Consider the following 16,908-nt stretch of genomic DNA (forward strand, 5'->3'; position numbering starts at 1 on the left):
ATGAGACCAAAGATGGGCCGTAACATCTACACAAGAAGAATTATAGCTCGAGCCACCACAGAGACATCAGAGCCAGCGGCAGACGTCAGAAGGACTAGCCGAGGTAAGGCTACTCTCTCCGGGGTAAACAAGCGCGGAGTGCTGCTGATCCACTGGAGCTCACAACTCCGAAAACGGCAGATAAAATGTTCAAATAGGCACTCTTTTTATAAATAAACCACAGATTTGAGCTTTAAACAACTACATTATCGCCTGAAAAAGTCTTAAAACTACGTTTTGTCACACATTAACAGTAGTATTTTAACAAAAAAGACGTGTAAACACAGCCCATGTCAGCCATTTCTCAACAAGACGAGCCGGCTGGCAGAAGCCCCTCCCATGACGCGCATTCGCGTCTGTTGTGAAGTGAGTGTCACGCGCAAATGAAGCGAGTAAACTCAAAATGTTCAAGCGTCCAACTTCGCGCGAATCATTAGCGTCATTCGTGTCCGATGTGAACGCCACATAAGAAACGCATTCAATTGCAAACGCAAAAAAAAAATGCTTTTGGAAAAGTTGCGCCCGTTGCTGTCTGCGTTTCCATCGCGGGCTAAAGTACCGTGAAGATTAGTCCGGTGACGTAGGACTGCGCGCGACTTTCTACTTCCTGCTGGATTTCGTAGTCCGCAAATAAACGTAATGTATTTAACTCCATTGTTGACTCGAATAGAAAACAACTCTTACTGCCCGCACCACAAAAGACTTTTAAAAATGGTGGTTGAAATAAAAATCTGCGTGGAGACAACCAATCAAAGTGCTGCATGGAGTCAACCAATCAGCATGTTCAGTACCCAAGTCCCACCCTCGAAAGTTCCTGAACTTTGAAAGAGTACTACCTCGTAAGCAGGGACTTTCTGAGGGGGACATTTTTACCCGGAACTTCATTTAGATCCTGGTCCTTGCGGTCGAAACACACAGAGTACCACCCCAAAGTACCTAGTTCCTGGGGAAAGTTCCTGTGGTGGAAACACGGTTTTACAATACATTAAAACCCTGTTGGAAAAAGTGGCGTCTTTAAATGAATCCCCTTTTAACCTCTTAACCGGATTGAGGGCGCATTCGTCCTAAAGCTTTATTTGTTTAAATTAGCTCAAATGACTGTCAGATGTAAGTAATTACAAGTGACAAACTATACATCGTTTAAAAGATCTAAGAGTCAAGCTTCCATTTTTTACCTCTGTTTTATTCTCAAAGTCTTATAGTGACAGTAATTTGTTAATATGTGTCAGGAGTTATGAATATGAAAACCGCGTCGGTACCGTTTGGTTGTAATACGAAACTCCTCTATTCTCGTCACGAAGACTCGCGAAAAATCAACATTCCTCAGGGCTTTTAGTTCAAAAGTGTGCAGATGAGGAGAAATATTGATAAATTCTCATATGTCGGTGTCAAATTTCTAAACAGAGGAGTATTTTTTATTCAATACTTCCTCAAAATGCGCAGATGTAGCCTAATCATGAGCGATGGAGACTCTTATGTGTTGTTTTCAATTCATACTCGCAGGCGGAGGGCGCTCTGTGCACATGTAGTCCATATATGGTACAGACGAATATCAGACGAAAAAGATGCCATGTGCCATAATAGAAGTCCATAATAAAAGCTTCCTGAGATCGCTAAAGATGCAAATAGAGACATTTGAAGATTATAAACACACAATCGCGACGATGTATGGATTGTCTGTGTTCTTTATACCATGTTGGGTGTATTCTAGGGCTGAACGATATGGACAAAATCTCATATCTCGATTTTCATGCCAGATATCTCGATATCGATACAATACGATATGACTACTTGTTCGGTGAAAACCAGAATCTGAATTAAAATGTGTTTGATTTAAGCCTACATTTCAAAAATGTGTGTCAGAAAATGTATTGTTTTTAAGCCTTTCGCACGTACGATCACAGGTGTAATCAGTCTAGGCTGATCCTGGAGCGGATGATCAAGTGCGTCACATGATCAACAGAGACAGGCGCGCTCAGAGCTGTCATACATCACAACTTTTCAGTGTTTTCAACCACATACTGTTTATTTTAGGTTTCAAACATATAAATTCACATAAGTACTAAAAAAAACCAATACATTTAGAGTTTGTAATATACACACTGATGTCTATGGAAGAGGTAATAATAATCCTTTCCATTATAATTCAACACGTTTTATTCATATCAGATACACATTGTAAGTAACTTCAATGTTTACTCTATTCTATTCCCAGTTCACCAGCCACTTACTTTTAAGTATTTCGGGAGAAGTGGATGAATTCACGTGTTGTAAACATAGAGGTTGTAAATCCAACAGATCCGATTCTCTGAACTGCGTCTGCGGCACGTAATGCTGCCTTCACGTGCTATCGGAAATTGGATGATTCCGACTTCTGAAATCGTGATTACGAGCGCATTGCATTCAAGTTTCAAAATGTGAGGGCGTTCATGTGCAATGTTTACCTAGGAAACTCGTATTTACGATAATTCCGAGAGCACGTGAAGGCAGCATTACACAGCGGCGCCCATCACGCATACAGCTCAACTAACGCCATCGTTATAAAGGTGTTTAAACAACAATATACTTCCACTTGCATGTATTTGACAATCGGAATATCAGATATTTCATGCCATAGCTAACACATTTGTGAATATTCTGAATAAAAAATTACAAAAGCAGATCATCATTCATTCAGCGCTGTTGCGGTGTGTCACGTGACAAGCAATGACGTGTCACCATGGAACCGTGTCACAACAGCCGGTATTACGGCAGCGCTTTGCTAGCTTATTAAGCTCAACCAAACGCTTCTTATATTACATTAATCAGATAGACAACATAAAAGTAATCTTACAACGTGCATCTGCAGGAAAGGACGCGAATGCGCACATGAACTTCACGCACTTCTCGCTAGTTTCTCTGTGGATCAGCTGATACACGGGGAACTAAGCTCAGAGAATTTACAGCATTCTAATTTCCATCGTGTTCTCATTATAATGCTATGTAGGCTATGACAGATTGGCGCTGCACATCTTGCACTAAACATTCAATGATCACAGTGATTCCAGACATCACTGCAGTGCACGCTTCAGTTTCACTTCGCCGCGGTCTGGAGGCGTGCTGTATAACGCTAACCAATCAGACCTCCGGTACCGCGCAAAACGACGCAATAACCAATAAAAAAAAGAGACAAATATTTTTTTTTTCAGGGCGATCATCGTTCTCATGATCGATGATCGCTGTCACGTTCGAGTACTCGATTACTCGACCACTGTTGCCCATCCCTAACGATAACGATATATCGTTCAGCCCTAGTGTATTCATAATAGATTATATTTATAATGCAATGCTATTCGACATAGCTTTTATCAATAAGCAGAATATTGTAAAATGATATATTTTCTGTCTGATTTTTTGATCCGAAGCCAAATGAGACCACAGAAGGTTATTTAAAACATCCCAATTGTGATATAAAGTTTGGAGAAAAAACATGGTTTTAATCTTTATTGTATTTTGATTGTGTGCTAAGCTAACATGCTAGCTAAGCCAATGCACCTGCCACCTGGGCAAATACGTTATTTTTATTAATAATTTTGAATAGACTGAAATGAAAAACCAACTGAAATGTTTCTATTGTCAACAACGGCATTTGAGGCTTTTTAGAAGGTGAAGTGAGAAGTTTGATCATAAATGAGGTTTGAATAGAACAGTTTGAATAGAGAGTCGTCAGTGATTACAATGAAGACAAAAGAATAATTTAATAAGAGCCATAACCTGGCCAGAGAGGTGTGAAAGTGTTCTGAAAGGAGACTGAAACAGAATGAATTGCACCTCAAAACAATAGAGACAATAAACTGAATGGTAGCTCAGAAGAGATGGCAATAAACATCAATTAAAATTTTAGAGAAATCTCAAAATAAAATCATATGACATGATCTTGAAAAACATTTCATAAAATTTAGAATTTTAGACTTATCATCTTCAGATTTGAAATATAACATGGTCAGACATGTGGCTTCAGGTGTAGTGCACTTCTAGATTGCTAAAATGCCAACTTCAATTTTATTTTCATAAAGATATTTCATACAAATATATTTCTAATAACTTTACAAAACTTTGAAGCTTATTATAGCTATTTTTGATTATGAAAATAATTATAATTTTGAATTTACAGTAAACTGCCAAGTGTCTGCTTTCAAATGACGCCATACTTATGATTTTAGTGCAAAGGAATCATTAACTGTAACGGTTTTAGTCTGATTATGCCATTTCTTAGGATTTTTTCAAAAAGCGGGGGTGCAGGCTAACGTTAAGCACCATCGCTTCACCCAAATACATTAAAAATAAATTGTTAAATGTTAAATTTTTTCAAATGCCGTGTCAACATTTAAAAATGCATTCTCGCTGTGTTTGAACCCTAGTTGAATTATATAAACGCTCCCTAAGAATGGTGTCCAATTGGGATTGAACAAATGCAAAATTAATTCACATTTAATTCGCATGCTAAAACACAATAAAGAGAAAAGTTGTGTCCTTAAGAAGTTGTTCTTTTAAGCATCGTCCAAACACATTCAAATTGAATTTTTTTCTAATGTTGTCAACATTTTAAAAAATGAGTTCTAGATGTGGTTTTTGAATGCTAAAGTGTATGTAAACGTCACGCCCCCTAAGAAACACATCCGACTGGGATTGGATGAACGCAAGCCAGTCTAATTATAATGTGTATGGTTTAATTAACATACAAAAAGAAAGTAAAACCCTCTTGAAAAGGTTGCGTTTAAGTTCACCCCCTTTTAAGTGCCATCACTACAGCCAAACACATTCAGACTAATGCAGCATTTTTTAAATGGTGTGGCAACAAAACGCGAACAAGCTCAATTATATTTAAGTAAAAGACTAGTTAAGTAACCAATCAACTCGTTGGCTGTAAAATCACATGCCTAATCAACAATTGTAGGTCTAGGAGAGCTATTTGATCATTACAAAACCAGGATGTATGAACAAATCCATATGGACAGTTCACCTTCATAATCCTGTTGTCAAACTTAACTAATCGGCTGAAGACTTAATTTAGATTGAAGAACTTGTTTTGAATGGCAGACGGATTTTGCAGTTAATCTCTCTGGTCTGTCAGGTCGAGAGCCAGATATACAAGAACTGACAGAACGAGTGGATTGGTTTGGTCTGATCTTGAAAACTTCAGCACTTCTGCATTTTTGCAACCATCTTCATTTACTAATGTGTGGTGTATACGGTATCATACCACAAATCATGCAGCTTGTTGAGGAGAGGTGTGCTAAATAATACTTTTGTGAACAGATTTACGATTTGCACATGGAGGGCAATAAGACGGGCAACAAAAACACAAATCTTGCATAGACAGAGGGACCCGAGCTGTATCTAGGACCAGGATACCATCACAAACTATCTCTTCTATGCTGGGGCAAAACACACATATAGGGAAAAGCAAATAAGCCCCAATGTGTCTGAGGTGTGCGAGGACCCATAAGTCTTCGCTCCTGGATGAATACCTTAACGGTGTATTCATGTCACTACGGCACACAGAGAGTTCCAGAGTTGCCGCGTCAGCAAAGTCCAGCTTTGACACACAGCAGAAAATACTGCTGGAGAAACTCTAGAAAAACACTTGGTTCATAATAAGCCCCCTTCCTACATAACTGATGTATAAATATGCAGTTTATTCCTCAAGACTACTTAATTTTGCTCTTCTATTCCAACCATGATTACAACTTGAACGTCAAGAACTTGAAATCACTGGCCTTGATTTAAAGTCACAGACTGTTTTGCTATTATTCATGGACTCTACTAAACCTGCCTTGTGTTGTAGTAGTAGTAGTAGTAGTAGTAGTGAAATATACATTTTAATGCCATGTCAACAGCTGAAGCTATTTTTATGGCAAAAGCTGTGTTGCAAGTTATACAAGGGTTGCATAAATACAGTAAAAATACAAAATAAAGAGAGAAACTGAGCAGTACAATTAGTTATGATAAAAATAATTGACTTTGCCAGAAAGTGTACTAAACAAGTCCTTAAGTGAGCTTAATCTACAGAATTAGAAGAAAACTAATTGCATTCTTAGCATTTATAGTTAAACTCTTACATGGTGCGATTAAAAAAAACTTGTTCTGCTGCTTTTTAAAATGACAATAACATGAACACACCAATATGAACAAATCTATGAAAGTAAGGGTGTTGCTCATTTTTTAGAAATTGATTTTTACACCAATTCTATGCTTTTGCTTGGGCAACAGTATGCTATTTTAAAGGATTAGTTCACCTCAAAATGAAAATTTCCTGATAATTTACTCACCCATATGCCATCCAAACATTTCAGGATTTTTCTCCACACAATGGACTACAATTGCAACCAAATTGTTGTACGTCCACATCAATGCACTTTCAAAGGGCATTGAAGTACTTCAAATGGTACTGCGTGATCCCAGCTGAGGAATAGGGTCTTATTTAGCGAAACAATTGGTCCTTTTCTAAAAAATGTTTAATGTATATATTTTTAACCACAATTTATCATCTTGTGCTGGTCTGCAACGAGCCAGGCATTACGTAACGTACGTTGAAAAGGTCACGCCGAATGTGGGCGGAAGTACCGCCCCATTGTTTAAAAGTGTGGATCGTTCAAATTGTATTGTATGTTGAATTACATATTTATTATTTAATTTATCATTGTTTTACCTGTTTTGTTAAAAAAGCATTTGTATTAGTCTTCGAACGTTCGCTTCGTAAACAATGGGGCGGTACTTCCGCCCACGTTCGGCGTGACCTTTTCAACGTATGTTATGTAATGCCTGGCTCGTTGCAGACACGCACAAGATGATCAATTGAGGTTAAAAAGTATATATTTGAATTTTTTTAAAGAAAATTACAGATCGTTTCGCTAAATAAGACCCTTTTCCTCAGCTGGGATCACGCAGTACCATTTGAAGCACTTCGAAGCCCTTTGAAACTGCATTGATGTGGACATTCAACATTTTGGTTGCAATTGAAGTCCGAAAAATCCTGAAATGTTTTCCTTAAAAAATGTAATTTCTTTTCCACTGAAGAAAGAAAGACATGGACATCTTGGATGGCATTGGGGTGAGTAAATTATCAGGACATTTTCATTTTGAGGTGAACTAATCTAAAGTTAACCTCATTTCTGCACCACCAAACCATCACCTTTGGTCATTCCAATAACTCTATACACAAAACTTTGTATTATTAGGTTTTGGCAGTAAAAAACTTTAAATGTAAAATCTTTTTACAATGAAAACCTTCCACACCTGCTCATATATACTGTTAACATATATTAACAGTATATTGCATATGATATTAAACTTACATTTTAATATAATATAAAACAGAATACAAATTGTCAGCTCAACTGTTAAATTCAAAAGTAATTAACAGTTTGATTTTGAGCTTCAGGAAAATATAATTATGTACTACACCCAAGAATATTAATAGCCATATTAGGGCTAGGCAATATGGCCAAAAAAAAATAATAAATAAAAAAAAATAATAATAATAATAAAAAAAATTTAAAAAAAAAAAAAAAAAAAAAAAAAAAAAAAAAAATCGCAGTATTTTTTGGTTGAATGGCGATACATGGTAAATATCCTTGTATTATTTTTTTCTATTTGGACAAAAAAAAAATCTAAAACTTATGTCCTAAAAACAATGTTGATATTGAAGGCTATAAACAAATAAAATGAATGTACTGTAGGCTATGCAATATATTATGTACAAAAAGCCCATTCAAAACGGTAATGTCTATGATAGGAAAAAGGTATATTCATATCTATTTACTATTAATTGACAAGTAATAAACAGTTAATAGTAAGTAATAGGCAGTTGATTTCATAACAATTACAATTTTATGAACCCATCAAAATGGTGATTTCCAAGAAAACCGGTGAGCAATAAATGCTTTATTATCTATCAGGATACCCCTACACTAAACCACACCTTACTGATAATGACAGTCAGCTGAAAGTGAAACTCTAATACAATGGAATGTACTTTTGGTTTACAGCCAAGACAGAAGTGTCTTTCAAAAAAAGAGAGAAAAAAAAGAAATTCAATTAAATTTTAAAAAATGACAGTAACTGCATTTTGGACACTAATACCTCGATTATAATCGAACTAGCAGCAGTCACAGTAAAAAAAAAAAGTGTCACATGTAACCACGTTAATCGGAAAGCATGGGCCATATCTGATTAAAATTTCATTCGGATTGTAAAGAGAGGTTTAAACCTTTTCTAATCCGATCTGAGAGGACATGTAAACACTTAATCGGATTGAAAACCAGAACTAGAAAGTACCATGCATGCGCAATGACGTAGAAATGGCATAATGACGTATGACACACGGAACGAGCTGTCGTGTCATTCAAAAATGTTCCTCCTATGGATCATCTGTGAAGTGGAGCAGGAAAACATACTATCAGTCCTTCAGACTCTCATTCACAGACTCCTTGTTTTGGGCGCAGGAATAGGCATTTTTGCTGCTTGACAAATATAAGCAGCACAACACAGCGGTTCATGTGCTTGTCTTCTAATTAGGACCAGAAGTAGATAAATATTAAAGGGTTAGTTCACCCAAAAATGAAAATTCTGTCATTAATTACTCACCCTCATGTCGTTCGACATCCGTAAGACCTCCGTTCATATTCGGAACACAAATGAAGATATTTTAGTTGAAAGCTGATGGCTGAGAAAGGCTTCAGATAGGCCTCCATTGGCATTCAGTACATTTACACTCCCAAGACCCATAAAAGGCACTAAAAACGTCATTACAAAGTCCATCTCACCACAGTGACTCTACAATAATTTTACGATGCGACGACAATAGTTTTTGTGCGCAAAAAAAAATCTAAATAACACCTTTATCCAGCTTGTTATTGTCTTCCGTGTGTGCCTCCACGACGCATGCGCGAGAATATGACGTAGCGCCAGCGTTCGGGAATCCATGAAATGCACACTTAAGCCCCATTTTGAGAACTACGCTGAGACCTAAAGCACGATCAATGTAGAATCCAACAGCTTAGATACGCGCGTCTTCCTCTGCTTGTCAACAAATCCCTTCTGGGTCATGTGTCCGAGCGCCGGATCTGGGCAAGGACACACTGGTGGTGACCGCTGGGATTGAACCAGCAACCTTCTGCATATCAGTTCCATGGTTTAACCCACTGGACCACCGTCTCACATATAAGTGTGAGATAAGCAGCCATGTCTGAGAATAGTATGCACAAAGAGCGGGAAACTCTGCATATCCATGCAGTGCATGACATATAAACACGCACATCAACCCAATCCCTTTATTAAGCGTTCATAAATACTACGTTCGGTTTGACAAAAGGTGTCCATGTAAATGTAGCTAGTGTCCCCTTCATATTACACATCTATAAGTCTGACTTTCCCTGTCTGACGTTATCAGGAAGTTGACAGAGAAGAGTAAAAAGATCTTGCTAGATTGCAGTGCCCATGTATCAGTATCCAGCCCTTCCTGTTTACCAGGAGCCACCAACTCAAATACAGCAGCTCTGGTGTGTTTCTCAGGTACTGATGAATGGATCTCTAAAAATCCTAAATGAGACACCAAGCCCCAATTTACTTAGGAACAAATCTATTATTCTTCAACAAGTCTCTTATGGAGAACCCCACTGGTATTCAGGCTTGTCCTTGACGCGGCATGAGATTGAGAAACATGCCCACTACGACTCACATGAGTGGTGCCAAGTGGCTTAGCTGGTTGCCTAATAGACACTCAACATGGGACGCAAGGATTCGCCAACACCCGGCACATAACGACAGGAGCATATTGGGAAATTATGTGAGGCAGGGCCGAAACGATTATATTTGGTGGTTTCTTGACAAAAGGAACCACCTGGTGACACTAAATTGGTCCCACCCAAATTATTTAGAAAAAGCCACCTCAAGTCATCCTTCAGACAAACCGGCTTAAACCACCACACCCATGCAGACCAACCTTGAACTACACCTCTGATCCAGCATGAGAAATGGCACAAGTATTTCAGCAGGATCATGATATCATACATCATCAATGCTGACAAACAGCGGACTGTCATATTGCACTTTTACACAAAGTCCAAAGTCTCAGAATTTGAAGCAACTGCCATTTTATAACCAACACAGACGTTAAAATCATCTTGGGTCAGTTTGAGTATATTTACTGGATTCAGATATTAGAACATAAATTACAAAGCAATTAAGCGTGCAAGTAAAACAGCACAAAATCCTTTAGGAAAGTTGACGTCATGCTAGATTTCATCCAACACTACCAATCAAAAGTTTGGGGTCGGTAAGATTTTCACAAAGACTGTATTTATTTGATCAAAAATACATTAAAAACAGTAATATTGTGAAATATTACAATTTAAAAGAACTGGTTTCTATTTGACTATTTTAAAATGTAATCATGTGATGATTTTCAGCATCATTACTCCAGTCTTGATCCTTCAGAATTCATTCTAATATGCCGATTTTGATGATCGATACACATTTCTTATAGACTTGGTCGCGTTGTGTCATAGCTAGGGGCGTGGCGTCGACGTGGGCGAAAATAGTCCATTCCCCCACAATGTAAATGCATGGGGTTAACCCAGTTTAGCCGGTGTAGAATCACTTTTGCCGCTCGACAGACCAAGATATATAGAAAAACTGAGCCATATTGGGTCAGATTGTCCGTACAGTATCTGTGACTGAGAAACGACCAATCATCAAAATATATGCTGCTCCGCCGACCCTCATATAGGTACGACATGCCAACTTCTTAAATCATCCATTCTTACGATGAAGACGTTAATTTAGTGTTCCTGAATTTAATGGATTGAAAGTATGTATTACATACATTTAACATTTTAAAATGATCATAAAACCTGTCTTGTGCTATGAAATTGACATGTCAGTGTCACAATATTATTAGAATTTCTGACAATAGTGATTTTTTATTAACTTTTTTATAGCAAACGTCTTCATCAAAAGACTGGGTGATTTATGAAGTAGCCGAGCTATTATGTTTTGTAATATTTGTGGGAGCCGCATGCATTTTGACAAGAAAATGTACAATGTATCAGCTTGAAGCACAAGCATGAGCCCAGCCCTCATGAAATAAAGAAGACTTTTGCATGTTTTGTACATTAAAAACCTCACGCATTATATGGCTATGTGATCGCTCATCGTGAAAAACTGCTCTAATGATAAATTGAGTCCTGTGACTAGGGTCGGGTACCGTTCACATTTTAACCGGTATCACTGTACCGGTACCCAACGGTACCTTTTTTCGTTACTTTTGGGATGTGTACATGAATAACTGTAAAGAACCTGTAAGTCATTTATAAAAGTGTTAATGACATTATGCCAGAGCTGCCTTGGTCGCGGTCTGCAATGTTTGATTACTGTAAATAGTAGGCTTCTAGGTACTTCATTTAATTCATAAAAACAACCATATTTTTTTTCTTTTGAATTTCATTTCTATGAAAAGATTTCCCATAAATTATGTGTTATGTATTTTCTGGTAATCAAAAGAAGACATTAATTTAATTCATCTTTTAATTTGATTAAACGTCTTTTGTCAAACAAAGTGCTGCATTATATGGTTAAAATTAAAACATGAAGAAAAATTGTAATTTATAACAAAATTACTATTACATTAGTGTTCGTATTATTATTACATTGAGATATATCTAAATTCTACAACAGTAATTTATTTGTCAAGTTAGCCAAACTTTTTTGACGGGTTGCCGTGAATTTGAGTTTCTGTGTGTTTAGGATATGACGGTAGTTTTTCTCAAATGAAACGGTAAAATGCTCATGAAGTGACTCAGTGGCTCTGGAGATGACGTTCGTGCGTTCATGTCCTCATATGAGACGGCAGAGATGGAAACATGCGACTGTCACGCGCGATTCTGAGAGAGAGTGTGTGTGTGTGTGTGTGTGTGTGTGTGTGTGTGTGTGTGTGTGAGGTAAACCCCTAGACTGTAAACCACATCTACGGCATTCATTCGCACAGAGACACGCATGATTCGTATTTAAGTGGTCTTTTTGCGGTTTAATATTCACAGAAACTAGTCTATATCACAATATGCGTTCTCAGGTACCGAAATTTGGTACTGATTTATTTAATGTGAATCGGTAATCGGTAGTACCGACGTAATTCGGCCGGTGCCCTTAAAAGTACCGAGTTCGGTACCCAACCCTACCTGTGACAAGTATAACTTTATTGGCGTTTTGTTCAACAAAATTTTGCCATTGCAATTAATGAAATCTCTTTTTTTAATCTTTACAATAATACCAGCATCATGTAGTGCAAATGTTTAATTGTAATGGACGTATTGCAGGCTTTCGGAAATTGACGAATGGCTCCGTCTGTTTATTTGGCAGTATAAAACTTCAAATCAGGGTTTTTTAACTTACTAGAGGTGCAGAACGCCACATGGCAACTTTTCGGGACTGCACCAAGCGAAAATAAATCGTAACAAAGAGTAAAGATAAAGCGTCTAACAAGGTCTACGTGCATTCATTCTAATGGCAAGTTTTCCCCCACGGCATATGGCGATATGACATTTTGTGGGCGTTCCCAGTAATGCCGACCAAGTCTATAATTATCATCAACGTTGAAGCAGTTGTGCAGCTTCATATTTTCAGAGGAAACCTTTTTATCAGGATTCTTTGTTGTTTGGAAAGTTCAAAACAGCATTTATTAGAAATGTGAATCTTTTGTAACATTATCAATGTCTTTACTGCCACTTTTGATCAATTGAATGTATCCTTGCCGAATAAAAGTATTAATTTCTTTACTGACCCAAAACTTTTGTGTGGTAGTGTGTAGCCTAACTAGCCTAAACCAGTCAAACTCTGAACTCTGACCTTTGTCTCAACCTCTGAACTGATGACTTACATATTATTAATCACAAATCTAAAAAAGACAATATTTTTTTAAATGGTAGCTGCTGTGATGGAACCTATGAACACAATAAGCAGACCAACTATTAATCTTTAACCCATTTAGACCCATTGAAACGTCTAATGGACACAGTAAATGAAAGTTCTCACTGTCCTGGTTTCACATGAACACTTTTACATGGCTGGTGTAAATATCACATGACCAGTTTGCCCTCTCTGAAAAATAATGTCGGTGTCAAAGGTCCAGAAATGGAAGCGTGTAAAACACTCCATAATACAGATACCACCATCACCTTTGGTGCGTGTGTATATAACATTTAAAGGGTCTATTATTGAAATGATTGAAACAGCTCTCTCATATCAATCATAATCGCAATACATAATGAAAACGGAGTCATTTTGATGAACTGATTGAATCACAATACAATATTGCAGAATTCAATGTACTGTTAAATTAAATGAAACAAAGTGAAAGTAAAATTGCCTTACAGTATAATATACATATATATGCCACACACACACTTTCTTGGGTCTTATTGACCAAATGAGCAATTTTAACCCTGTAGTTTCCCACTGGTTTCACTTGTGAGCAGGAACAAAACATACTTTCATAACTTAAAAAAGAAGAAATTTTGTTTCGCTGGACTGTTCAAGGAGTAAAACACACGTGTCCATTTATCTGGAAGGACATGGAATTAAATGGGTTAGTTCATTTAACTACCCATAAGACTTCTCAGTATTAGTCCAATACAATACAATGGTCATAAACATCAATTTCTGACAGATTATCTAATGATAAAATCCAACATTTCTTAACTTGTGTTTCAAAATGAGTTTAAGCTTGGTAAAGCTCAGTGGCAACAAACCAATTCCTAAATAAATAAAAGCCCAGTGAGTTTAGTGCTGAGGAAGCAAAACTAGTTAGCTAACCCGGCTAACATCAGCTAATGCTGACTTACTCATCAACTCCAATTAGCAGGCGAGCTAAATGACTAGTTTATTTCCCCCAAACAGAAAACAATTGAGAAGTTTCTTCTCTAAAGTTGATTATTATATCGCACTGTATCGGTATTGGTATAGTTAGATGGAATCTGTCAAATTTATTTGATGAAATTGATGGTCAAGTTTGTAAATCCCATGTTTAACTCAACAGTCCAGTTGCTAGCAAAGCTAATGTGAAGTCAAAACACTCTGAAAACCTCCAATATCATTCAATCCCTCTTTATAAGAACTTACTGAGAAGATGAAACGCTTATTGGTCTTCTGAGGGCCCTCCACGCGTCTGGTTGTTGTTATTTACCCTAGTATTTTGGTGTGAAACTATCCCGGGGATCCCCTCACTATCTATCTGCCCTGCCCGCTGCCGCTCCGGTCGCCAAATAAAGATCCTCGCTGCTGCCTACACATGGACCCGAGTCACCACACCGCGCATGCGCAGTGGCGCACTGGCCCATATGAAGAGGGGATTTATCTGAAGAAGAGCATCCAAACATTGGAATTTTTGACCCCATAGTCACCCTTACAAGCATTTACTAAGGTACAACAGACTAAGCTACTGTTGTATTCTGTTGACTCCTCAATGATGAGGCAATAATGTCAATCATATTTTTGGTTGCTTGTGGATGAAATGGTCAGACAACAAACAAAATGTTATTTTTATGTCTTATTATATTACAAAAATAGTTCACGACTATAAAAGTGCAAAGGCAAAATGAGAACTATTAAAATATAAGGTAACATTAGTTAACATGAACTAATAACTAATACTTGTACAGCATTTATTACTCTTAGTTCATGTTCATTTCAACATCTAATACATTATTCAAATCAAATGTTGCATTTGTTTACATTAGTTAATGCACTGTGAACTAACATGAACAATGAACAGCTAACATTAGCAAAGATTAATAAATACTGTAACAAATGTATTTCTTCCTGTTAAATCATGTTAGTTAGTACATTATCAAATGCTAACAAATGAGACTTTATTGTAATGTGTTACCGAATATAATAAGACCGGATTATTACCAAAAATATTGTTTCAATAAAATAAATCATCAAAATATTATGAAGGGCTGAATTACTCAAAATTAAATGTTGAATTAATATCATAATATTAATAAAATACCACCTATAACATGACTGTAAACAAGAATATTGTAATTAAGAGCACAATTTATTTCTCCATACAATGAATTACATTAATTTGAATACATTTCAGTCCTTATGAAGATCAGTCTTAATGTCAAAACACAATTTCATGTCCAGTTCAGTTGTGGTGGCAAAAGTAACGTACAGTGATTTAGATATTTGTTATTGAATCTTAAACACGGTTCCAGAACACTCCAGCATAATCTGGCCAATTTTACCTGACTTCAACATGTCAACTATTATTTTATAGACGTTTCATTCTAAACTGCAGGACAAAAAGTTGTATTCCAACAGGGGGCGCTCTACAGCTCACAAAACTGAATTCTCCAATGCCCCTCAATAAACTCTCATCAAACTTTTTGTCTTATTGAAGACGTGTATATTAAAACGTATCATTGTGGTGAATCTATCACATTTTAATTATTAGTAACTGGCGTGAAAATGGAAATAATTCGCACAAATATCAATAAAATAATCATTAAAAAAAACTCGTACTGTAATCACTAACGACTGTAATTTGTCCATCATCACAAGCGCTGAGAAAAGTAGCAGAAACCACGTGACAACGCCGTCTATTAAAAGCTCACTCAAACTAGTACAAATATCAAAACAGTCATATATATCGTGGTTGTGTGACTTATAAAACATGTAGAGCAATAAACATAAACATACCAAGTCCGTCAGCTTCCTGAATGAGTTTTCGCTTGCCTTGTTGGGGTCGATTGTGACCCAGGTATAGCTCAGGATCCGGGTGCAGCTCCGTGGGCTTTTTATCGACGAAATGAAACGAGCACACATAAACTCTCTTCGGAGGGTTTTTTAATTTCAGGGCCGCGAGCCAAGCCTGTTTCCTCTCCTCTTTCGTCGGCATACAGTGTAAGGCATACGGCGCTGGGCAAGGACATTCATCCCTGATTTTTTGGTGTTCAATACAGATATTTTCTTGAAAACCCTTGAGTTTTTTCGAGTTGTTGTAACAACCAGATACAGCACAGGTCGAACCGGAGCTCATTTTAAACTCAATTTCGGTGTATGCGTATTTATATATTTAAAAAAACACAGATTTTTAGACAGACCGGAAGCAGAACACCGGCAAACGGAAAAAGGGAGACGTCGCATTGTTTTCTAAACCAAACTTTATTTCTATCTTGAGTAGTGCGAACATAGGCCTATTATAGTATTTGGAAGATTAAAAAGTAAAATATATTACTATTAAAAGCATTCAAATGTATTTGCAAGTTGTTTACTAAACTTTCATTTGACTGTCATACCGTGATCAGCTGTGGTTTGGGTTTACATTCAATCTTAGGCTATTTTTTATGTGATTTCATAGTAAGATATCATCCAAAAAATGATTTTTAGTTTCACATTTTCAATGTCTACAAGTTTTATCCTGCAATAAAACGATCACATATTAGCCTAGCCTATGTCGGCTAAATGAAATTAGGCCTATATTATATATCTTCAGATTAGAATCCATCCATAGTTTGTTTGGATATCTGGTGACATCTATCGGTTGTTTGGAGGTATGGCAGATCATCGGGAACAGAATTTTGATGAACAACCTCATTTCCAATATGGAGGACCAAATTACTCAAAATGAAATAATTCAATAAATAATGAATTCAATAAAACAACAATTAAATGTACCAGTTTATTCTGAAATAATTAATTAAATAAATAAATGTATCTATTTATTTTGTAAAAATACATTAAAAAACATTTATTGTTTAATATATTTCACAATTACCTCTTCCACACACACTATGTTTGAAAATCTATTTTTTCATTATTGAA

The 16,908-nt window shown here is 36.7% G+C and overlaps 1 protein-coding gene across 3 annotated transcripts in view; it reads right to left on the minus strand.

Moving 5' to 3' along the window:
* gatad2ab (GATA zinc finger domain containing 2Ab) overlaps nt 1–16,039 on the minus strand; it is a 47,502-nt gene extending 31,463 nt beyond the window's left edge. The window contains exon 1 of one of the 3 annotated variants that reach the window (XM_079807600.1): nt 15,784–16,039. In XM_079807600.1, coding sequence (XP_079663726.1) covers nt 15,784–15,982 — 199 coding nt within the window. In that variant the 5' untranslated portion in view covers nt 15,983–16,039. Of the gene's footprint in view, nt 1–14,196; nt 14,379–15,783 lie in introns of those variants that run through there. The other 2 variants (XM_079807604.1, XM_079807602.1) reach the window with 2 other exon arrangements.
* Between the last annotated feature and the right edge of the window lie 869 nt (nt 16,040–16,908).

This window comes from Gobio gobio (genome assembly GCF_949357685.1).
Source record: "Gobio gobio genome assembly, chromosome: 24".
Classification (NCBI taxonomy): Eukaryota; Metazoa; Chordata; class Actinopteri; order Cypriniformes; family Gobionidae; genus Gobio; species Gobio gobio.